At 40.7% G+C, this 24,829-nt stretch overlaps 1 protein-coding gene across 36 annotated transcripts in view; it reads right to left on the bottom strand.

The window, feature by feature from the left end:
- Positions 1–24,829, bottom strand: part of znf740a (zinc finger protein 740a) — a 39,174-nt gene that overhangs the window by 12,256 nt on the left and 2,089 nt on the right. For 7 of the 36 annotated variants that reach the window (XM_045212281.1, XM_045212288.1, XM_045212287.1 and 4 more), the window contains exons 2-20: positions 21,645–21,830; positions 20,765–20,911; positions 19,997–20,123; positions 19,656–19,739; positions 18,214–18,297; positions 14,590–14,673; positions 12,602–12,685; positions 12,113–12,244; positions 11,638–11,721; positions 10,867–10,950; positions 8,019–8,102; positions 7,553–7,636; positions 6,712–6,795; positions 5,611–5,694; positions 4,975–5,058; positions 4,704–4,787; positions 4,339–4,422; positions 3,473–3,556; positions 2,032–2,115 (exon numbers count right to left, since the gene is read on the bottom strand). In XM_045212281.1, coding sequence (XP_045068216.1) covers positions 2,032–2,115; positions 3,473–3,556; positions 4,339–4,422; positions 4,704–4,787; positions 4,975–5,058; positions 5,611–5,694; positions 6,712–6,795; positions 7,553–7,636; positions 8,019–8,102; positions 10,867–10,950; positions 11,638–11,721; positions 12,113–12,244; positions 12,602–12,685; positions 14,590–14,673; positions 18,214–18,297; positions 19,656–19,739; positions 19,997–20,123; positions 20,765–20,911; positions 21,645–21,830 — 1,852 coding nt within the window. Of the gene's footprint in view, positions 1–2,031; positions 2,116–3,472; positions 3,557–4,338; positions 4,423–4,703; positions 4,788–4,974; positions 5,059–5,610; positions 5,695–6,711; positions 6,796–7,552; positions 7,637–8,018; positions 8,103–10,866; positions 10,951–11,637; positions 11,722–12,112; positions 12,245–12,601; positions 12,686–14,589; positions 14,674–18,213; positions 18,298–19,655; positions 19,740–19,996; positions 20,124–20,764; positions 20,912–21,644; positions 21,831–22,951; positions 23,121–24,829 lie in introns of all 36 variants that reach the window. The other 29 variants (XM_045212296.1, XM_045212304.1, XM_045212310.1 and 26 more) reach the window with 27 other exon arrangements.

Here is a 24,829-nt window from a genome sequence, read left to right as displayed (position 1 = left end):
AGACTGTCCGCAATAGGCTGAGAGAGGCTGGACTGAGGGCTTGAAGGCCTGTTGTAAGGCAGGTCCTCACCAGACATCACTGGCAACAACATCGCCTATGGGCACAAACCCACCGTCGCCAGACCAGACAGGACTGGCAAAAAGTGCTCTTTACTGATGAGTCGCGGTTTTGTCTCACCAGGGGTGATGGTTGGATTCGCGTTTATCTTCGAAGGAATGAGCGTTACACCGAGGCCTGTACTCTGGAGCAGGATCGATTTGGAAGTGGAGGGTCCGTCATGGTCTGGGGCGGAGTGTCACAGCATCATCGGGCATAGCTTGTTGTCATTGCAGGCAATCTCAACGCTGTGCGTTACAGGGAAGACATCCTCCTCCCTCATGTGGTACACTTCCTGCAGGCTCATCCTGACATGACCCTCCAGCATGACAATGCCACCAGCCTTACTGCTCGTTCTGTGCGTGATTTCCTGCAAGACAGGAATGTCAGTGTTCTGCCATGGCCAGCGAAGAGCCCGGATCTCAATCCCATTGAGCACGTCTGGGACCTGTTGGATCGGAGGGTGAGGGCTAGTGCCATTCCCCCCAGAAATGTCCAAGAACTTGCAGGTGCCTTAGTGGGGTAACATCTCACAGCAAGAACTGGCAAATCTGGTGCAGTCCATGAGGAGGAGATGCACTGCAGTACTTAATGCAGCTGGTGGCCACACCAGATACTGACTGTTACTTTTGTTCAGGGACATATTATTCAATTTCTGTTAGTCACATGTCTGTGGAACTTGTTCAGTTTATGGCTCAGTTGTTGAATCTTATGTTCATACAAATATTTACACGTTAAGTTTGCTGAAAATAAACGTAGTTGACAGAAAATAAACGCAGTTGACAGTGAGGACGTTTCTTTTTTTGCTGAGTTTATGTATGTATGTACTTTTGACTGGTACTGTATATAAAAATATACAGTACCACACATACATACATACATAAATAAACAAACAATGCACCCAGTCACAACAAAGATACAGGCGTCCTTCCTAACTCCGCTGCCGGAGAGGAAGGAAACCGCTCAGGGATTTCACCGTGAGGCCAATGGTGACTTTAAAACAGTACAGAATACAAATACTCCAAAAAATGCATCCTGTTTGCAACAAGGCACTAAAGTAATACTGCAATAAATGTGGCAAAGCAATTCACTTTCTGTCCTGAATACAAAGTGTTGTATTGGATTTGCCCCAAACATATTACTGAGTACCACTTTCCATATTTTCAAATCATAGTGGTGGCTGCATCATGTTATGGGTATGCTTGTAATAGTTAAGGGCCTTGGAGTTTTTCAGGATAGAAAAGAAACGGAATGGAGCTAAGCACAGGCAAAATCCTAGAGGAAAACTTGGTTCAGTCTCCTTTCCACCAGACACTGGGAGATTAATTCACTTTTCAGCAGGACAATAACCTAAAAACACAAGGCCAAATCTACACAGGAGCTGAAATCCAATAAGAAAGTGTATTTTCCTGAGTGGCAGTTACAGTTTTGAATTAAATATACTTGAAAAATCTATGGCAAGACCTGAAAATGATTGTCTAGCAATGATCAATAACATTTTAAAAAGAATAATGGACAAATGTTGCACAATTCAGGTGTGGAAAGCTCAGACTTGCCCAGAAAGACTCACAGCTGTAATTGCTGCCAAAGGTGCTTCTACAAAGTATTGACTCAGGGTTGTGAATACTTATGTAAATGAGATATTTCTGTATTTTATTTTGAATAAATGTGCATACATTTCTACAAACATGTTTTCACTTTGTCATTATGGGGTATTATGTGTAGATGGGCAAGAAGAAGAAAAAAAAAATCTATACATTTTGAATTCAGGCTGTTACACAAAATGTGGAATAATTCAAGGGGTATGAATACTTTGAAGGCACTGTATACATTTCTTTGAGCAAGACTAGCATATCAATTCTGCCAACCCTGTATACTGGGGTTCAGGTGTAGCCTGATCTTGGGTAAGGTGGGTACGGTGAGCGGACCCATACCCAAATGAGTGAGGCTGTGTCTTGCCAGGAGGTAACGCTGGTAAAACCTCTTGTCACACATGGTACAACCGTACGGCTTCACCCCTATACACACACAAGAGCATCAATACATTACTGTAATGCCTCACACTCCATATTGAAGTCTTCCAATATTAGGTTTACCATAAACTTTAGGCACAAAAACAGTAGGACTGACAATATGCACTAAGTTCTGTTATTATCAACATTCTGCCTTCACGCAACAGGACCGGTGTTGCCAACTTTTTTTGGGGGGAAAAAGCTATTGTCTACACAATTTGTCACTAGAAGTTGTTAGATGACAGATTTTCAAGGCATGTGATGATTACATAGGCTGTCGCAAATTTCAGAAAACTCTGAGGCAAACGCTCTGAGAATGCTTTAAATATTGCTGAATTTGTCCTGACTCAGTCACATTCAGGGGGCAAAAATGGGAAGGGGGAGGGGGATCCAAATCGTTGCTAGATCTAGTGACTAGTGCAAAGTGGCAAAGTTGGCAATACTGAGCAGGATTGGATGTTTTCAGATTGTAGACATCTTTAACCGTTGCTGCAGGTTCCAATAACATCCATTCCAATAGCAATTATCATAACTGTCTGGTTTGAAAATACAAAAATGTTTGATAGACATCTTCACAACTGTTAGTTTTTAATCTTATTGATGCATGAGTTACGGAGTGGTCAATGTAGTTGTTATTTAGCCAATTTCTTGGCAATTAATTTTGCACACATCACATGAGCTGATGTCATCTGGTGGTAATATTAGCTTCATTCTCAAGGGTAATTACATTGTAGACTTTGGGGGTATCAAACCTAAATTACAAAATAATATATTTCACCTATACATTTCTTTGGCCATGACTAGCTTATAAATCCCGCCAACCCTGTATACCAGGGTTGGCGTCCTGATGCCAACTTTGATACTGTGTCCTGATCTTTAAGGGATGGTTCACCCAAATTGCCAAATGACATTGGTTTCCGTACCCTGTAAGCGGTCTATGGACAAGGTAAAGCAGCAATCCATGCTTTGGTTTTATTTCCCTGGCACGGTTTCCAAATGCTACTGTTTTAGCATTTATAGCACAAATCCCATTCAAGTCATGTACCTGATATTAGCATTTTTCGCACATCATGTCCAAATCACCCAAAAGTATGAAAAATGTATTGTGAAGGTCAAAGTCACTTCGATGATTTGAACACGATGCGTGAAAAATGCTAATATCGGTACAATGACTTGAATGTGATTTGTGCCACAAATGCTAAAACTTCAGCATTTGGACACAGTGCCAGGGAAATTAAACCAAAGCATGTACTGCTGTCATACCTTGTCCATAGACTGCTTACAGGGTAAGGAAACCAATTACATTTTGTAATTTGGGTGAACTATCCCTTTAATGACAGGAGTACGGTGAGCAGAACCATACCCATGTGTGTGACGCTGTGTCTCGCCAGGTGGTGGCGCTGATAAAACCTCTTGTCACACATGGTGCAACCATACGGCTTCACTCCTATACACAAAGAACGTTTTATTATTTTTCTGTTTCACATACTCCATCGTTTGAATCGATTGAATATTATGTGTATGAGTTTATACTTCATTGATTGTTTATTAAATCACTGTTGTAAATCTATGCAATTATAACAGAGGATTAACACTGAAGAAATGTCATTACACCGCCACTTCGATAACTCGCAGTGGTCATTGGAGTCGAACAAAGCACACGTTTATTTTTTCAGTGTGAATTGAGGCTGAGCAATAAAACGTTATCTGTACAGAACTCAATTTTAAATGGTCGAAAATATAGGACTTTCCATCCACTGGGTTCAGAATGTAAAAGTGAACTTGTCATCAAGTGTGATTTTTCTCATACCTAAAAACACCACTTTACACAGAATACAAGAGCTAATAATGAACAGAGTGCTGTTTTTGTTATCAACATGCTGCTTTCACGCAGCAGAATGGACCCGTTTTCGGATGGTAGAATTACTAACTATTGTTTATGAAGGTCGCAAGAAAAAAATTATGATAACACTTGCTCAATTTAAATAGTCTCGGGTTGAAAATACAAGACAATTTGGAAGAGATCCGAATCTGCATGCTATTGAGGTGCGAGTTATCGAACAGTCGGTGTAGTTGTTTTTCCCAAAATAACAAAACACATCACATGAGCTGATGACATCATCTGGTAGTAATACAAGCCCTTCTCGTCCTTAGGGGAAATTGAATTATGGACGTTTTGGATATCAAACCTAACATGCAAACATTTCACCAATAGCCTTAATGACATACCCATGTGAGTGACGCTGTGTCTCGCCAGGTGGTGGCGCTGAAAAAACCTCTTGTCACACATGGTGCAAGCGAACGGCTTCACCCCTATACACACAGAACAATACATTACTAAGGTTCTCAGAATTTATCCACTGAAGTCTTCAAATATTATGTGTATTCAGTTTAACTCAATTGTTTAAAAGCCACTGCTGTCTATAAAAAATTATGGGAAATGGTGTTTTCATATCCAACCTATCCGCAAACAATATATCTTATCTATACATTTCTTTGTGTACGACTAGCATATAAATCCAGCCAACCCAGTATACTAGGATTCAGGTGTAGCCTGATCTTAAATGACATGGGTACGGTGAACGGACCCATACCCATATGAGTGATGCTGTGTCTCCGCAGGTGGTGGCGCTGAAAAAACCTCTTGTCACACATGGTGCAAGCGAACGGCTTCACCCCTATACACACAGAACATCATTATTTGAATGCCGCACTCTCCATTGATTGAAGTGTTCCAATATTAAGTTCAGGTATATACCAGATTTCTGAGCTTTGGGGGGGGGGTCTGGTGCTTTGAGAATATGTATACCAGGGTACAGGTGTAGCCTGATCTTAATGATGTGGGTACGGTGAACGGACCCATACCCATATGTGTGATGCTGTGTCTCCGCAGGCGGTGGCGCTCAAAAAACCTCTTGTCACACATGGTGCAAGCATACGGCTTCACCCCTATACACACACAGAACATCATATTATTTTTCCGTCTCACTGTCTATCGATTGAAGTCTTCCAATATTAAGTTCAGGCATATACATTTATACTACATTGATTTCTTATAAAAATCACTGATGTCAATAACCTTCAGGGTATTCACCCTGCGGAATCTAAATACTCCACCACCTCAATAGCATGCGTTTTTTTTTTTTTTAATCAAAAAAGGTGTTGACAAGATGCACGAATTAAGGGTGGCCAATAAAATGTAGAATGTAAGAAATTGTACTTGGATGACGACAAGTTTGTGATCATTTACCATTAACTTAATACCAAATACAGTACGATAAACAATATGTTCCTAAGCTGTGTTATTGTTATCAACATGCTAATTTCAAGCAAAGGATTGAGTGTTTTTAAAGGTGTTTCTTTGAGATGCAAGAACACCAATTATGGTAACACTTGCTCAATATTATTGGAGTTAAAGCATTTAAACCTCGCCAACTCTGTATACTCTGGTTCAGATTTAGCCTGATCTTAAAGACATGGGTACGGTGAGCGGACCCATACCCATATGAGTGATGCTGTGTCTCCGCAGGTGGTGGCGCTGAAAAAACCTCTTGTCACACATGGTGCAAGCGAACGGCTTCACCGCTGTACACACAGAAAATAGAAACGTTTTTAAGTCTCACTCTCCATCGAATGAGGTCTTCCAAAATTAAGTTTAGGCATATACATTTATATTAAATTGATTTTGATAAACCACTGATGGTGGTGTGTTCGAATGGTCCTCAGAATCTCGTATTTCCCAGTTGGTGAAGTCGTCGTTATGACATGAGTGCGTTCAAGTGCTTTTGAAGTCGGCACTCACAACAATTCTTCAACCAATGAGATTTAAGCTTGATGGCGAAGAACCAATGTTGCTAGCTTGCTTACATTGACAATGTGTCAAACCACACTGCATGGGTCAACCTAGCTACATTGTAAACGGCTTTGTTTTACCATATTTTGGTCTAAAAGTTTAATGTCAGTGATCTGTCGCAACTAAAATTTCAGGCCCAAGTTTCCCAACTCTTGTAACAATTTGGAGGGTCGTTCAAGTGGTTATTTCAGAGTCTGGACCTCATATTTTTGGATTTCCAACAGCACTCGAACACACCGTAACTTCCAGGGTATTCACCCTGAAGAAACCAATTTCACTACCACAATAGCTTGCGTTGTTGGGGTCTATCAAAAAGGTGTTAGTAAAGTGCGCTAATTAAGGATGGCCAATAAAACATAATTCGATTAGGATGAGACAATTTTACAAGGCGTCCATCCACAGAGCTGAGAATGTAAGAAATTGCACTTGGATGATGAGAAGTTCATGATCTAATACCATAAACTACACCACATTCAGTACCATCAACAATTGTTATCAACAGCGCAACATTCTTATCAACATGCTCACTTCAAAACAGCAGGATTGGAAGTTCAGATGGTAGCACCCCTTAAAAACATCTCTACAACTATGATTTATCCAACCATCTAAAATCGTATTTCATCATGAACACATTTTCTTGGCCATCCTTGATTCGCGCAGTAGCTAGCATATAGGCTAAACCCTTCCAAACCTGTATACTAGGGTTCAGGTGTGGAATAATGACATGGGTACGGTGAACGGACCCATACCCATATGAGTGACGTTGTGTCTCCGCAGGTGGTCTCTCTGGAAAAACCTCTTGTCACACATGGTGCAAGCGTACGGCTTCACCCCTATACACACAGAACATCATTATTTGAATGCCGCACTCTCCATCAATTGAAGTGTTCCAATATTAAGTTCAGGTATATACACATTTATAATAAATTGATAGCTTATAAAACCCTGATGTCTATCCATGCGATGACTTCCTTGCTATTCATCCTGAAGAATCTGATTACACTACCAACTCAATAGCTTGCGGTTTTTGGGGTTAATCAAAAAGGTGTTGGTATGGCGTGCAAATCTAGGATTAGCCAATGAAACAATTTGTTTATGATGAACCACAATTTACAAGGCGTCCATCCACAGACTTCAGAATGTAGGAAATTGCAATTGGATGAATTGCACTTCATGATACAACACATTAGATGAACTGATTATATTATCTGGTGGTAGTTCAAGGCTTTCTTAAAGTGCTCAATTTACAAAGTTGTGAAAAGAAAGTGGTTTTAGTTGGTGTTTATGACCTAGTGCTACTGGGAACTTCGAAAGTACAACAGCAATGATGCAATATTACAGTTTGTAATTCATCAAAGGCGTTAACTTGTAAAGGACTGCAAATCACAATCATTATTTATAGAAATGCCAGTCTTTAGTCATCACTACTGCAATGTGTCAAGAAAATTAAATATAGTGTACTAATTTATCATAAATAACGGATCAAATCAACTATTTTTGCAAAGTCTTACATACGTGTGCCTGTGACATTTTTACTAACATCCTTTACTAGCTTGTATATGTGTGATGGGTACGGTGAGCGGACTGTACCCGTATGTTTGAGGCTGTGTCTTGTCAGGTGGTAGCGCTGAACAAACCTCATGTTACACAGGGTGCAAGCGTAAGGTTTCACACCTAAACCCACAGAGCATCAATACATCATTTCAGTGCCTCGAATTTTAGGTATGAATATACTTGGACGTTCAATTCATTGGTAGTTAACCACTATACTTGCCATTATGTACTGGGGATTAACAAACATCTAAATGTTTCCCCCAATGAAGTGAGATATTTTTAGATGTGTTATTCAAAGCTTTTGTCCACAACACATCACATGAGCTGATGATGTCACCTGGTGGCAAAACTAACCCTTCTCATCCTTAAGGGAAATTAAATTATGGACTTTTATGGATATCAAACCTGCAAAAAAATGTGTGCATATCTTTTTTGGTGCATATATCCTGCCAACCCTGTATACTATGGTTTAATTACAGGGATACAGTGAGCAGGTGCATACCCATATGAGTGAGGCTGTGTCTTGCCAGGTGGTAGCGCTGGAAGAACCTCTTGTCACACATGGTGCAACCAAATGGCTTCACCCCTATACACAAAGAGCACGAACTTTAGTATAAGAAAGGTCAACTGCCAAAAATGATCGATCTTAACTTTAGCTAAATAAGCTTAGCAAAGTTTTGGTCTTGTTCACCAGACAATTTTCTTTGACAGAACATCTTGTGCAATCTACTAATCCAATTGGGACACGAGTTCAGCGCCCAATGAGTAGGCCATATTGGGCCGTTTCTATGTTCAAAGGGTAATGCTAAGAAAGGTAGTGCCTTAATACACTGCCATAATACACCGCAAAACCATTGTTGTAGCCTAAGCGTGGCTACGCGCTGCCAATGGTTTACCTAATAACAATTGCAATTTCCGAGTCAGGTTAGAATTTTGGGTGAAAAGGCTGGTGGACACATGACTTCACGTCATGCTGTTCATATGAACATTAGATGTGAAAATTTGAGGCAGTTGGTACATATTTAAACATAAAATACATTGACACAACCATGTGATTTTTGCCATGCTATTGTGACATCATAAACTCCTGAAGCTGTCTGATGGAGTTCAGGATTGTAGCAGGAGAATCAAAGTAGGTATGGCCAAAATATATGATATTTTTCAAATTTGACGGTATGCCGGTATTTTAAGTTTTGAATAGTAACAATTCTAAAAATATGTTTTATGAGTACCTACACTGAACAAAAATAGAAAACGCAACATGTAAAGTGTTGGTCCCATGTTTCATGAGCTGAAATAAAAGATCCCAGAAATGTTCCATATGTACAAAAAGCTTATTTCTCTCAAATGTTATGCACAAATTTGTTTACATCACTGTTAGTGAGCATTTCTCCTTTGCCAAGATAATCAATCCACCTGACAGGTGTGGCATATCAAGAAGCTGATTAAACAGCATAATCACACAGGGGCACCTTGTGCTGGGGACAATAAAAGGCCACTAAAATGTGCAGTTGTCGCAACACAGACGTCTCAAGATTTGAGGGAGCGTGCAATTGGCATGCTGACTGCAGGAATGTCCACCAGAGAATTCAATGTTAATTTCTCTACCAGAATTTGGCAGTACGTCCAACGGCCTCACAACTGCAGACCACGTGTAACCATGCCAGTCCAGGACCTCCACATCTGGCTTCTTCACCTGCGGGATCGTCTAAGACCAGCCACCCGGACAGCTGGATAGTATTTCATGTGAAATCCATAGATTAGGCCTAATGAATTTATTTCAATTTACTGATTTCCTTATATGAACTGTAACTCAGTAAAATTGTTGTATGTTGCGTTTATATTTTTGTTCAGTATAGTTCATGACCCTAGGGTGAAAACACATACATGATTTCAAATGGGGCTTTCGCTATTCTGATAGTTTTATACTTTTCAATCCAACAAAAAGAAAAATTTCTGCACTTTTGTTATAATTTCTACACTGTGCCACGCAGGGCTGCATGATATGGGCAAAAAAAACAGGCCTAGTTAATTGGTGAACTGTTGGAATCATGGAAATAGAATGCATGTTCTAATTCTATAGTTAGAATATAGTTGGCAGCACCTTGAATACATTGTTGTTTGAAATGAAAACGAATGAATAAACAAGGGAGGAATTATTGACAGGGTAGGAACCAAAGTGCTAGTCAGTGTTTCCAGGTGACCCTAATTAGATATTACATGTTGTTTTCTTCAATCATGTAGCTAGCCAACATATTCTTGCTTCGCCTATTTCCTCCTAATACAGCCTGGTACCAGCACTGGTACCAGGCTGTATTAGATTGCTACATTTGCACTGACTCTTAGTACATTTAGCATGCTAGCTATATTAGTATTAGTGGCTAACAATATTTATTTTAGCCACAACTTGCAAAAAAAAAGACAAACTAGGAGACAGTTTGCAGACAGTAAGATACACAGAATAAGTGTAATTACAGTAGGCTTGTGGAAAGCAGCATGTCACCAACATCTTGTTTAATCTATTTGACCATGCAGACTGTAGTGCAGAGAATGGCAAGAAAGTGCTTGTGACTCAGTGGTCGAGCAGCTGTTCTCTCGAGTGACAGGGGGCACGGCTTGGTGTGGAAAGCAGCATGCAGCAGGAGGAGAGGGAGAAAGACGACTCAAGTAGCAAACAGAGTAAACGCGCTGGGAGTTGCGCATCACATTTAACAAACCAAACTTTGAAATACCGTTATTTTAGGTAAAGTAAAAACCCAAACCGGTCCGTTCATCAATACCGGTATATAGTAAAATACGGTATACTGCCCAGCCCTACATCAAAGATGGCTTCCATAGGACATTTTTGGAAAGACCAATGTAGCCAGCCTAAAGTTTTGGCTCTTAGCCAGACCACAGCTCAATTCCAACATGGGGGTATAAAGATTTTAATCGGACCTGGGGCTTAATTAAAAATGGGTTCATTTCACCAACAAGCCTAATTTCTAAACATGATATGATGCTGATTAACTAACGCTGTGCAATGATTTGAGGGTTGGATGAGAATCTATCATAGTCCTCTAAACTGGTTACCTTGGAAATCTTTTACCTACATAGAACAATATTCAACATCATTCTCTAAGAAAACCTGTTCTGAAAGGAAACATGACTAAGCATAAATGCAGTCTAATTTCTAAATAAAATGCCTTTAACACAAACTCGAGTTTGATGCAGCCATATGGATCAATTTAATTCCATTATACCCCAACATGACATGGGGGACTAATTTAACCACAATGCAGTGGGGCTCACGCATGGCATCCGATGCCAGATTGAAGCAAGAGGGAGGGATTCAAAGTGAGGACACATACCCGTATGAGTGAGGCTGTGTCTCTCCAGTTGATAACGCTGAATAAACCTCATGTCACACATGGAACAAGCATACGGCTTCACTCCTAAACACACAGAACATACAAATATTAGCCATCTTTCTGTTGCAGTTTTTTTTTAAATGCATTCCCTGATTCTTTATTCTATACAATTACATGGTCGATTTCCTGCTTTACAATTTAAACAATAGTATAAACAATCACTTACAATGAAAAACCATATGTTGATAAAGAGTGTCCATAACCTTAAGTACTTGCGAATACATTTCTCCATATCATGCAATGATTGTCTCTAAAGTTACAAAACATAACTGATGATGTCATCTGGTGATAATCTCTCCCCTTGTTACAAATAGTCAATTATATCAGGAACTTGGTTAGAGATCACTGACCAAAAATAAATAAATATTTTTTTATGAAACAATACATTCTTAATACATAATCACATCATTCTGTAATATTTGATAACATGGGGATTTTTCTTTTTAGTGGACAGTAGTTTCCAACAAAGCCTCTTAATTCAAAATCACTGAGATTGAGAAGGGGATGGGATTACCAACAAGGACATCCAACAATGAATTTTCTGTCTAACTGTACTAAAAAGTAGCCTAACCATACAAACAAGATGTCTGAACATTTGACAATGCATGGGGCCATTGGGGGCTTAACATTTATATTCATCTGAATAATTTTGCGTAAGCAGCTCGAGTAAAAATGTACTGAGAGTAAGATGGTAAGTGAGCGGACCCATACCCGTATGAGTGAGGCTGTGTCTCGCCAGGTGGTAACGCTGGAAGAACCTCATGTCACACATGGAGCAAGCGTACGGCTTCACTCCTACACACACAAAGCGCCAAACTTTAGAATAAATCTACACCAAGAGAGCACCTGCACCAGTCATGTGAATATATAAAGGCTTGTTTTAAGAACATCATGCATGTATTAACTGGGTTTGTACTGTGCCAGACACCAAAATATGGATTTTTTTAAATGTTGGAACTCAGTGGCCTAGTAAAGATAATTGAGGTTTTAAAGTGGCAGCGGTGCAACCTGCCCTAAATGTTGCAAAAGAACAAGCTGTTCCTATAAAAATAACTTATTGGTCTCTATCTGCAATATTTAATTATTTGCAAATGTTCAACAATCCAAACTCAAGAATCACGATCATGCATGTTCTTAGTTAAGATTATTATTTCACTGGTGGGACTTAAATACCCTCTCTGTGTACCTGGTGTAGCCAACATATGTGAGATGGGTATGGTGAGCGGACCCATACCCGTATGTTTGAGGCTGTGTCTCGCCAGGTGGTAACGCTGGAAGAATCTCTGATCACACATGGAGCAAGCGTATGGCTTCACACCTATACACACAGAGCACCAACTTCAGAAAAGCCTGCATCTTGCCCTTTGATAAACTAGAGTCCTTTACACACTCATCGAATAAAGGCAGACATGCCAGAACAATGGCGGAAATTAAACGTCACAATAGCCATGCAAACTTGCACTGAGACATAACATTATTCAACACAGTTGATATACATTCAAAACAAAATCACCAGCATACCTCAGTCGTTTGAGTATAGAAATATAGCTAATTAATACACTCTCACCACACGCCAGTCTACGCAAGAACTTAAGGAACCTGTGTATTGGTGCTTAAGTGCAGCATCAGTGTTTATAGGCCATTGTAAAAAAGGGTACGGTGTGCAGACCCATACCCGTATGAGTGAGGCTGTGTCTTGCCAGGTGGTAACGCTGGAAGAATCTCATGTCACACATGTTGCAAGCGTATGGCTTCACCCCTATACACACAGAACATCAATATTGTAGCTAGCCACCAATGTCTTGGTTTTAAAATATCCACCAAGTTGTCACTATGATGTCAAGCCTTGTAGGCTAATATACTTTTCTAGTATGATAATGGCCTTCAGCTACAGAACTCTATCTAAAGATACTTAATGATAAAATTAGGAAAATACATGCAGATTGATTTAAAATCGTGAAGCATTGTACAAAGCGCCTGAGATTACCAAGATAAAAAAATTATACCCAAACTCGAGTTGGTCATGTACAGTGGGGAGAACAAGTATTTGATACACTGCCGATTTTGCAGGTTTTCCTACTTACAAAGCATGTAGAGGTCTGTAATTTTTATCATAGGTACACTTCAACTGTGAGAGGCAGAATCTAAAAAAATCCAGAAAATCACATTGTATGATTTTTAAGTAATTCATTTGCATTTTATTGCATGACATAAGTATTTCAAACATCAGAAAAGCAGAACTTATTATTTGGTACAGAAACCTTTGTTTGCAATTACAGAGATCATATGTTTCCTGTAGGTCTTGACCAGGTTTGCACACACTGCAGCAGGGATTTTGGCCCACTCCTCCAAACAGACCTTCTCCAGATCCTTCAGGTTTCGGGGCTGTCGCTGGGCAATACGGACCTTCAGCTCCCTCCAAAGATGTTCTATTTGGGTCAGGCCTGGAGACTGGCTAGGTCACTCCAGGACCTTAAGATGCTTCTTACGGAGCCACTCCTTAGTTGTCCTGGCTGTGTGTTTCAGGTCGTTGTCATGCTGGAAGACCCAGCCACGACCCATCAAGATCTCGCGATACATGGCCCCATCCATCCTCCCCTCAATACGGTGCAGTCGTCCTGTCCCCTTTGCAGAAAAGCATCCCTAAAGAATGATGATTCCACCTCCATGCTTCACGGTTGGGATGGTGTTGTACTCATCCTTCTTCCTCCAAACACGGCAAGTGGAGTTTAGACCAAAAAGCTCTATTTTTGTCTCATCAGACCACATGACCTTCTCCTATTCCTCCTCTGGATCATCCAGATGGTCATTGGCAAACTTCAGACGGGCCTGGACATGCGCTGGCTTGAGCAGGGGGACCTTGCGTGCGCTGCAGGATTTTAATCCATGACAGCGTAGTGTGTTACTAATGGTTTTCTTTGAAACTGTGGTCCCAGCTCTCTTCAGGTCATTGACCAGGTCCTGCCGTGTAGTTCTGGGCTGATCCCTCACCTTCCTCATGATCATTGATGCCCCACGAGGTGAGATCTTGCATGGAGCCCCAGACCGAGGGTGATTGACCGTCATCTTGAACTTCTTCCATTTTCTAATAATTGCGCCAACAGTTGTTGCCTTCTCACCAAGCTGCTTGCCGTTTGTCCTGTAGCCAATCCCAGCCTTGTGCAGGTCTACAATTGTATCCCTGATGTCATTACACAGCTCTCTGGTCTTGGCCATTGTGGAGAGGTTGGAGTCTGTTTGATTGTGTGTGGACAGGTGTCTTTTATACAGGTAACGAGTTCAAACAGGTGCAGTTAATACAGATAATGAGTGGAGAACAGGAGGGCTTCTTAAAGAAAAACTAACAGGTCTGTGAGAGCCGGACTTCTTAGTGGTTGGTAGGTGATGAAATACTTATGTCATGCAATAAAATGCAAATTAATTACTTAAAAATCATACAATGTGATTTTCTGGATTTTTGTTTTAGATTCCGTCTCTCACAGTTGAAGTGTACATATGATAAAAATGACAGACCTCTACATGCTTTGTAAGTAGGAAAACCTGCAAAATCAGCAGTGTATCAAATACTTGTTCTCCCCACTGTATGTTAATTCACTTCATTGGGGAAACCTGGTTACCACTACAATGCTATTCTATATGAGGGCTATGGTGAGGGGGGCCTACCCGTATGAGTGAGGCTGTGTCTCGCCAGGTGGTAACGCTGGAAGAATCTCATGTCACACATGTTGCATGCGTACGGCTTCACCCCTATACACACACAGAGTATTAATATATTAGCTAGTGATCCTATTATATAAAGTAGAACACACACACCAATTCCCAAGTCCCAAACTACATCAATACATTTCACTAAAACGTAAGGACTGATTAGTTCTACTACTAGAGGTGTAATGTTTGTTGCAATAGTGAGCAATTACTTCCCGATTATGTCTTAACCTTTGGAGACAAACACTCCAACATGCATTTAAGGTTAAAACTAAATGTTTAATGCCCAATCAAGTTCAATTAACACAAGCAAAAGCTCAATAGCAACAAACGTCAAGATTCTACCACAGAAACGTTAGCTATAAAAAAAAAGAAGAGGAAGTTAACTCACAAAATAAGTTATTTGGCTAGGAACTTGTTTTTATCTACAAAACTCAGAAAATAATCATCAGTAACAATCTGTACCAACTTCAAGCCATTATCAATTACATTTGAGCTACCTAGCCATGAACAACTACCAGTAAATCATGTGCAAGGCTTGGACATCGAGAGAGTGAGAGACCATTCCCTCTGTGGGTAAGAGACAGACTTTTGCCACATACAGTGGGGGAAAAAAGTATTTAGTCAGCCACCAATTGTGCAAGTTCTCCCACTTAAAAAGATGAGAGGCCTGTAATTTTCATCATAGGTGCACGTCAATTATGACAGACAAAATGAGAAACTAAAATCCAGAAAATCACATTGTAGGATTTTTATGAATTTATTTGCAAATTATGGTGGAAAATAAGTATTTGGTCAATAAAAGTTTCTCAATACTTTGTTATATACCCTTTGTTGGCAATGACACAGGTCAAACATTTTCTGTAAGTCTTCAAAAGGTTTTCACACACTGTTGCTGGTATTTTGGCCGATTCCTCCATGCAGATCTCCTCTAGAGCAGTGATGTTTTGGGGCTGTCGCTGGGCAACAAGGACTTTCAACTCCCTCCAAAGATTTTCTATGGGGTTGAGATCTGCAGACTGGCTAGGCCACTCCAGGACCTTGAAATGCTTCTTACGAAGCCACTCCTTCGTTGCCCGGGTGGTGTGTTTGGGATCATTGTCATGCTGAAAGACCCAGCCACGTTTCATCTTCAATGCCCTTGCTGATGGAAGGAGGTTTTCACTCAAAATCTCACGATACATGGCCCCATTCATTCTTTCCTTTACACGGATCAGTCGTCCTGGTCCCTTTGCAGAAAAACAGCCCCAAAGCATGATGTTTCCACCCCCATGCTTCACAGTAGGTATGGTGTTCTTTGGATGCAACTCAGCATTCTTTGTCCTCCAAACACGTTGAGTTTTTACCAAAAAGTTATATTTTGGTTTCATCTGACATTCTCCCAATCTTCTTCTGGATCATCCAAATGCACTCTAGCAAACTTCAGACGGGCCTGGACATGTACTGGCTTAAGCAGGGGGACACGTCTGGCACTGCAGGATTTGAGTCCCTGGCGGCGAAGTGTGTTACTGATGGTAGGCTTTGTTACTTTGGTCCCAGCTCTCTGCAGGTCATTCACTAGGTCCCCCCGTGTGGTTCTGGGATTTTTGCTCACCGTTCTTGTGATCATTATGACCCCACGGGGTGAGATCTTGCGTGGAGCCCCAGATCGAGGGAGATTATCAGTGGTCTTGTATGTCTTCCATTTCCTAATAATTGCTCCCACAGTTGATTTCTTCAAACCAAGCTGCTTACCTATTGCAGATTCAGTCTTCCCAGCCTGGTGCAGGTCTACAATTTTGTTTCTGGTGTCCTTTGACAGCTCTTTGGTCTTGGCCATAGTGGAGTTTGGAGTGTGACTGTTTGAGGTTGTGGACAGGTGTCTTTTATACTGATAACAAGTTCAAACAGGTGCCATTAATACAGGTAACGAGTGGAGGACAGAGGAGCCTCTTAAAGAATAAGTTACAGGTCTGTGAGAGCCAGAAATCTTGCTTGTTTGTAGGTGACCAAATACTTATTTTCCAACATAATTTGCAAATAAATTCATTTAAAAATCCTACAATGTGATTTTCTGGATTTTTTTTCCTCAATTTGTCTGTCATAGTTGACGTGTACCTATGATGAAAATTACAGGCCTCATCTTTTTAAGTGGGAGAACTTGCACAATTGGTGGCTGACTAAATACTTTTTTCCCCCACTGTAAGTCTAATAGTTTCAAACATTTTAAGTGTCAGAATGGCCAAATACATATAACTATATAGTATGTCTGCATTTCTACCTACACTACATGACCAAAAGCATGTGGACACCTACTCGAACATCTAATTCCAAAATCATGGGTATTAATATGGAGTTGGTCCCCCTTTGCTGCTATAACAGCCTCCACCCTTCTGTGAAGGCTTTCCACTAGATGTTGGTGCAGGGACTTGCTTCCATTCAACCCCAAGAGCATTAGTGAGATCGGCACTGATGTTGGGCGATTAGGCCTGGCTCGCAGCCGGCGTTCCAATTAATCCCAAAGGTGTTCGAAGGAGTTAAGGTCAGGGCTCTGTGCAGGCCAGTCAAGTTCTTCCACACCGATCTCGACAAACCATTTCTGTATGGACCTCACTTTGTGCACGGGGGCATTGTCATGCTGAAACAGGAAATGGCCTTCCCCATACTGTTGCCACAAAGTTGGAAGCACAGAATCGTCTAGAATGTCATTGTATGCTGTAGCGTTAACATTTCCCTTCACTGGAACTAAGGGGCCTAGCCCGAACCATGAAAAACAGCCCCAGACCATTAATCCTCATCCTTGAAACTTTACAGTTGGCACTATGCAGTCGGGCAGGTAGCATTCTCCTGGCATCCGCCAAACTCAGATTTGTCTGTTGGACTGCCAGATGGTGAAGCGCGATTCACTTGGCATTGCACATGGTGATCTTAGGCTTGTGTGCAGCTGCTCGGCCATGGAAACCCATTTCATGAAGCTTCCGACGAACAGTTATTGTGCTGACGTTGCTTCCAGAGGCAGTTTGGAACTTGGTAGTGAGTGTTGCAACCGAGGACAGACGATTTTTGCACTACGCAGTCTTGTTCTGTGAGCTTGTATTGCCTACCACTTTGCGGCTGAGCCACCTAGACGTTTCCACTTTACAATAACAGCACTTACAGTTGACCAGGGCAGCTCTTGTAGGGCAGAAATTTGACAAACGTACTTGTTGGAAAGGTGGCATCCTATGACGGTGCCACATTGAAAGTCACTGAGCTCTCCAGTACGGACCATTCTACTGCCAATGTTTGTTTATGGAGATTGCATGGCTGTGTGCTCGATTTTATACACCTGTCAGCAATGTGTGTGTCTGAAATAGCAGAATCCTCTAATTTGAAGGGGTGTCCACATACTTTTGGCCATGTAGTGTATATGAATGCCACAGTTTTTGTCCTAGCATAAAGATATTTGTCTCGTCCTGAGCTCCTGAGGCTGGCAGACTGTCATGGTAAGACATCTATCATTTTACACTCAATACATTTCTACTGAGAGGCTGCTCTATGACAAACAGGAGTAAAATGGGTCGCTTGTTTTATGTGAGATGGGTACGGAAAGAGGACTCATACCCGTATGAGTGAGGCTGTGTCTCTCCAGGTGGTAACGCTGGAAAAACCTCATGTCACACATGGAACAAGCGTACGGCTTCACCCCTATACACACAGAGCATACAAATATTAGCTATTCAATCTGCACAGAATGAACAAATATTTTATACCAATTGCACATTTCTAACTGTCAATTCAAATTAGAGTAAGATTTGTTAGATTTACAAGGATAAACATATGGCCAAATGAAGAACACACACAATACTGGACACTAACCAGGTTTCCATCCAACCTTTTTATGCAAGTAAAGGACATAGTCATAAATGTCATGACAGGCCTGATGGAAAATGTTTCCGTAAATATTTTTGTGTCTGTAAAATGAATTATGCGAGAAATGTAAGTGGACACGCTTTTATGTGCAAACATTGATATAATAACCATCATATTGATAGGCATTTCACTGTACTTGTGCATGTGACATTAAAACTTGAAGATGAAATAAGTTATGATGAACTTCACAGGGTGGTGAAAATGCAAGGTGATGAGCTTGATGCTCCTTTCCAATAGAGGGTCTTATTCTGGTGACATGATCATCGATTCTTAGCTGCCGTTTGACAAATAAAAATTATCTTGCTCTTTTTTCCATAATCATCATGTAGGCTATACATTGCTACGTACCAATACCAGAGTGGGCACACTCGCTATATAACTGCTTTTTTTTGTGAGAAAACCATCAGTAGAGTTGAAAATGCGATCGAAACACTTAACTTTAAAAAAAATTGGGTACACGGAAACATCTCTGGTGGGAAAATGTGCATATTCTTTTTATGCAGATTTTAGAATAGTCTAATGAAAATCTGTCGCTAGTTGGATGAAAACCTAGCTTATGATCCGATTTTTGAAAGTACCACAAAAGACAAACAAGATGACTAGAATCTAAAGCAAATAGTTTATTTCAAAATAAAAATGCAAACTTGGAAAGCATTGTTTTCTTTTCCAATTTAGGAGAGGCTACAGGCCACTCTTTAAAATGGTTTACTTACCAATATTACTTAATATCTCAGAAAATCATAGTTTCTTGATGTCCATGCATTAAATTATATTCAAAATCTCATACTGCAAAAAAAAAGCTACTGGTAACTTGCAACACCTTCACCTAGCTAAAGCAACATTGTCCTAAAACTGGGACCTTTGTGTAGCCTCCTGTGGTCAATCTATAAACATTTGTACCAAGTAGACCTTTCATTTGTAAGCTTACTGGTGTTGGGGGACCAATTTGAACATTTGTGATGATAACCCCTCTCCTTCATATAGTTGAGGTGAAAGGAATTGTGAGCTTTGCTGGAAATTACTGTCCAAATGACTTTTTTTAAACACTGAAAGCCCTGTATACTGGGGTTCCGGTGCAGCACTACAGATGTAGCCTGTTTAGATAGAGATGGGTATGGTAAGAGGACGCATACCCGTGTGAATCAGGCTGTGTCTCTCCAGGTGGTAACGCTGAATAAACCTCATGCCACATATGCCACAAGCATACGGCTTCTCCCCTAAACCGAAGAGTACCAGTTTTAGTGAAAGGTCCCCACAGACAACACCAAAAACTGTGAATCAAAATCTGACACTAGACAGTCTGTTTTAGGAGGCCATCTCATAAACTTAAAATCACCAGTCACTTAATCCAAACTGGTGTTTCTGTTGGCCTTATGTATTGTCTTACTGTATTAGCTAGGCATTTTAAACATCTCCCTAACTGGTAATGGAGCACCTCCAGAAGTTAGCTGGCCATTGTGGTCTTGACACATACCTGTATGAATGAGGATGTGTCTCTTCAGGTGATATCCACTCCTAAATGCGCCATAACAGTGATTGCAGATGAAGTTTTTCTGCACTTTAGATATTGGACAGTTACCATTCTCATCCACAACAACCACCTATGCAGGATAGAATAGAGGCTCATCAAAAAATTGTAGGCCTAAATACACCACAGACAAAACTCAAAGATATACATCTACTAAATCATCACTACAAGTATGCCCTCACTTTTGTATAGAAGGAAACATATGATACATTGGTTTTATTCAGTATGAGAAACGCTAGTGCTGACCAAAATGCTAGTAAAAAAACTCCAGCCAAATAGTCCTGGTTAAAAGGGTAATATATTATTTCTAGCTCCTTGTAAAAAAGTAAAACATTTGACCATTTTGGCCATTTAAATGACTTAGTACCCAAAACCTAGAGAAGGGTTAATCCCTCCCACCCCCCATATGTTACTGCTCCCCCTTTCCCACACAATAACAGTTAGTGTTCCCCTTCCCCCTCTTTCCTCTCCAGAGAACCCCACCCCCTCTACATCTCCTATGCACTCCTCCCCCCACACAAACAAAATATGTGCACTCAAAGGCACCAACTCAGCTAGAGACAAAAAAGTACGTCTTACACACATAAAAGCACACAGAGAGCCAAACGCCCACAGACGTGCACACAAACACACTTTCAGTCTGTTTTTATAACACAATCTCTCCGAAACACAGAAAGAGTCCACAGAAAGAGTTTAAAATTCAGAGGCACTGACCTTCCCTCCCCTCCCGTCTTGCTCTCTCACTTTACAGGGCGTTCCTGACTTCCTGTTCTTCTTTTTCAGCTGCATGTCCTCGTTGGCCCTCATCTCCTTCTCGTCCAGCAGGCGGGGGGTGTGGAAGTCGCCCTCCTTCCGGATAAGCTGAGGAGCACAGACAAGAGGGAGAGAGGGCTTTGCGTAAGCCTGCCTGGTGGAGAAAACACTTTTTTTTTCTCCTGATAGCCTGAAATTTACAAATAGGAATTACCGTACAGATAGCCCCACATTTCAAAACAGAAACAAAACGAGAAAGAAAATATTCCTTGATTTCCAACAAAATTAAGGTTTTCTAAATATATGAAAAAATTAAAACGTGAAGCACAGGATATTTTCTAATCCTTTACAGGATTATTACATTTAAATGTTTTACAATTTAGTCATTTAGCAGACGCTCTTATCCAGAGCGACATACAGTTAGTGAGTGCATACATTTTTCATACTGGCCCCCCGTGGGAATCGAACCCACAACCCTGGCGTTGCAAGCGCCATGCTCTACCAACTGAGCTACAGGAGGATTATGCTGGGAAAACTAATAATAAACAGTAAAAATAAAAATAACCTTGGCAAAAGACAGTAATACAGAAGGTAACCTCCCTTCATGCCTACTTCTCAAATGATGTACATATCTGGCAGCCTCTTTAAATCATTACTGAAGACTATAATTTAGTTATATTAGCAGCCCACAATAGGCAAGTGCTTGACCTACATAACAAATGCAAGTTACTGCTGAGACCTATCCAATGCGAAATATGTCAATTTCTCATTTGTTGTTCTTTCAGCAGGTGACAATAATAAACCCCTCCTCCCCCTCTGCATTGCCCCGGCGCCTCCTAACCAGGGGTGGACAGCTCATTCCAGATGGCAGGATCATGTGGCTCTGAGGACCGCGGTCTGGGCCATCCCTCTGGGGCGGTGGTCCATGGCCGAGTGGCGCCATCATCTTCTTGGGCGGACCGGCCATGGAGCTGGCCTGCATCAGGGCCATACTGGAGAGAACAGCCTCACAGCCAAGCAACCCCGCCTGGGAACAGAACCGAGCCTGAGTCAGGGAAATCCACTATCAGACATTTAGAAAATATACAGTGAGCTCATTTGTTGTTTTGGCTCAGCCCTCCAACACTTTGGATTTGAACTTATACAATGACTGAGGTTAAAGTGCAGACTGTCAGCTTTATTTTGAGGGCATTTTCTTCTATATAGGGTGAACCGTTTAGAAATTACAGCACTTTTTGTACCTAGTCGCCCCCCATTTTAGGGGACCATAAGTATTGGGACAAATTCACTTGTGTATAACGTAGGCAAAAGTTTTGTATTTGGTCCCAAAGTTAAACGCACAAATATCATACCCCCAAGACATGCTAACCTCTCACCATTAAAACAATATCAGAGGTTTTCATTTTTGGTGGGGGAATGATATTTGTGCGTCTAACTTTCACTCATCATTATTCACGATTCATTGAGGTCAATCCGTTATCATGGTAGCATCCACATTAATATAGAAGTATTTAGAAACATTATATTCTTATTTATAATAAAAGTGACTCAAATGACAATACATTATTATCATTAATTTCTATTGGCCACAAAATAATCTGAAACACAAACAAAACAAACAGCAAATGCATCCAAAAAGTTTATAGAGTCACAAGCTTGATGTAATCATTGAGTGCTAGGAATATGGGACCAAATACTAATCTTTTGACTACTTCAATACACATAAGTGAATTTGTCCCAATACTTTTGGTCCCCTAAAATGGGGGACTACGTACAAAAAATACCCTTAGATTAAAGCTGACAGTCTGCACTTTAACCTCAGTCAATGTATCCTTTAAAATCCCAAGTGTTGGAGTACAGAGCCAAAACAACACGGTTCCAATACTTTTGGAGCTCACTGTATAAATAGAACCAGTATGGGTGTAGAGAGGAGCTAAACAAAGGAGAAAACAAAAACTCAAGACTGCCAGAGGCCGAGTTAGTTACACCAGAAACGGTATGAAGCCCAATGATAAAACAGATGTCAAATATTTTTTTAAATAACATTTGATGACGACAACATCCTGAGTGACAAAAGATAATGTAGCCTAATTGTAGGCATGTTGTTTGTAGCCATTTTATCATTATATATTTTTTTGGAAAACAAACCCATTTCATATGGTCGCGGACTGAGCTGCTGGGCAGGTGTGACATTGCAGTGGGAACGGTATATGTGAGGGCGGGGACAGGGGCGGGGACAAGGTCATCCAGGAATCCGTCAATCAGGATGGTCAGTCTGACGGGAGGCCACACCCACCTCACTCATCTAGCACTAAAACTGAGGAAGAGGACGATGTGGACAAAACATGAAAACACATTCAATAATACTGAAATTATTTTTTTGCGCTAAAACCAGTTAATCAAATTGTAACTACTCCAAATCACACAAAACCCAATTACTCAAAAACAAACATCACCATAATAACTGTAGAAGGTCCTTTGGTTAACTCCTTGTTTGCCTTTTTCACCAAAGGGGTATCCTACAAATAAAGCTAGATCTACTCAGGGTTTTCTAAAGCTAACCAGCTTCAGTTAGCATCACATTCCATCTCATACTTCATCCGTATTACGACGGTGGATATCACTTGTCCGCCTACCGCTAACTGTAGCAGGCTTGTAACTGCGCGTGCATGTCGCACTTGGCTTGTCGAACCCCAAACTCTTAATTGAGACAACGCTGAAACATCAATCCATGGGCGAGTCAGTGCCACAATTTAATTTGTGCCGAAATCAAAATGAAAAGTTACCTTGCAAATTCAGCAGGCTATGGCGTGAAATAGGCTTTTAGAAGTGCTGTCTTAATTTTTTTACTTATCGTTAAATGCCGACTTGTGTGCTTATCAATGCACAACCACAAGCCCCCTTTCTTCCCACTCCTATCGACAAAATAATAGTCATACAAAACAGTTACTGTGCGTGAAGTTTAAAATGCATTCTGTGATTCTGTGATTCTGTGATCATGTGATTAACATTACTAAAAAAAAAATTACACAAACATTTGGTTAATAAAATATTTCAAATCAGTTGTCTTCCTCAAATGAAGGGGGTGATGACAATATTTGCAAGAGGGAGGGAATCTGATTTCATGGTACTCAACTCGTGGCTCAGTCACTTCAGTAAGTGGAGTTAGCAGTGAGTTAGCCTGCCCGGAGCAGGTTAGTTCTGAAGGATTCGTTGCCATAGAAATGTACCTGACTAAAAGGTGAGCCACTTTCATATGACCGGTTATCCCGAGTTTAACTCAAGAGTTTACCAAAGTTACCTCGCTAACTCCTCAAAACTGCTTCATAGGATACCCATTTGAAAGAGACGCTCAAGTGTCACACCAACACAACACATCTAGCTAGCTAATACCCATAATGGGATGGTCAAGCAACCCAGGTACCCAATTCCAATACTGAACAATACCAATTGTGTACATTAACATTGCTAATGTTAGCTAGCTGTTGAAAGGGGTGACCACAATATACCATGAATTTGGGACAAAGAAAGGGCTGATACTGCAAGTTAGCAAGCAAACAGGTTTGAGAATAGGGTCGCTCCATATGATTTTAATCACTTTCTGACTGCACCCCTTTTGATTTGGGCGAAACCTTTCATACATGTTTACCCATGGTGGAAATAGTTGTCAGAAAGTGACTTTTTGGACCTGAATGCCAAAACATTGAGGAGATAGAGGTGCTCAAAGTCGACCTATTTTGCATACCCTATCCTACCATGGGACGTCCATGTCTTCATCACGGAAAACGATAAACAGTTGAGTTTTATATAATTTGAAAGCTTACAAACAGGGTTGTCAAACTATTCTTTGATTTCTTGAAGAAACAAAATGTCTATCATTTAAGCTTTATTACATTTCTCATTTTCACAAATGTTGTAGCTTAGACCCTATCTAAAGTGTTTGTGTTGTGCCTGTCATCGGTTGAGACAGCATACTCTTGAATACAGGGTGGGTGTCATTTCAAACATAGAAATTAATTCCTAGAC

Source organism: Coregonus clupeaformis, unplaced genomic scaffold (assembly GCF_020615455.1).
Source record: "Coregonus clupeaformis isolate EN_2021a unplaced genomic scaffold, ASM2061545v1 scaf0005, whole genome shotgun sequence".
NCBI lineage: Eukaryota > Metazoa > Chordata > Actinopteri > Salmoniformes > Salmonidae > Coregonus > Coregonus clupeaformis.
The sequence above is the reverse complement of the archived record's forward strand: the minus strand, read 5'-3'. Positions and strand labels throughout refer to the sequence as shown.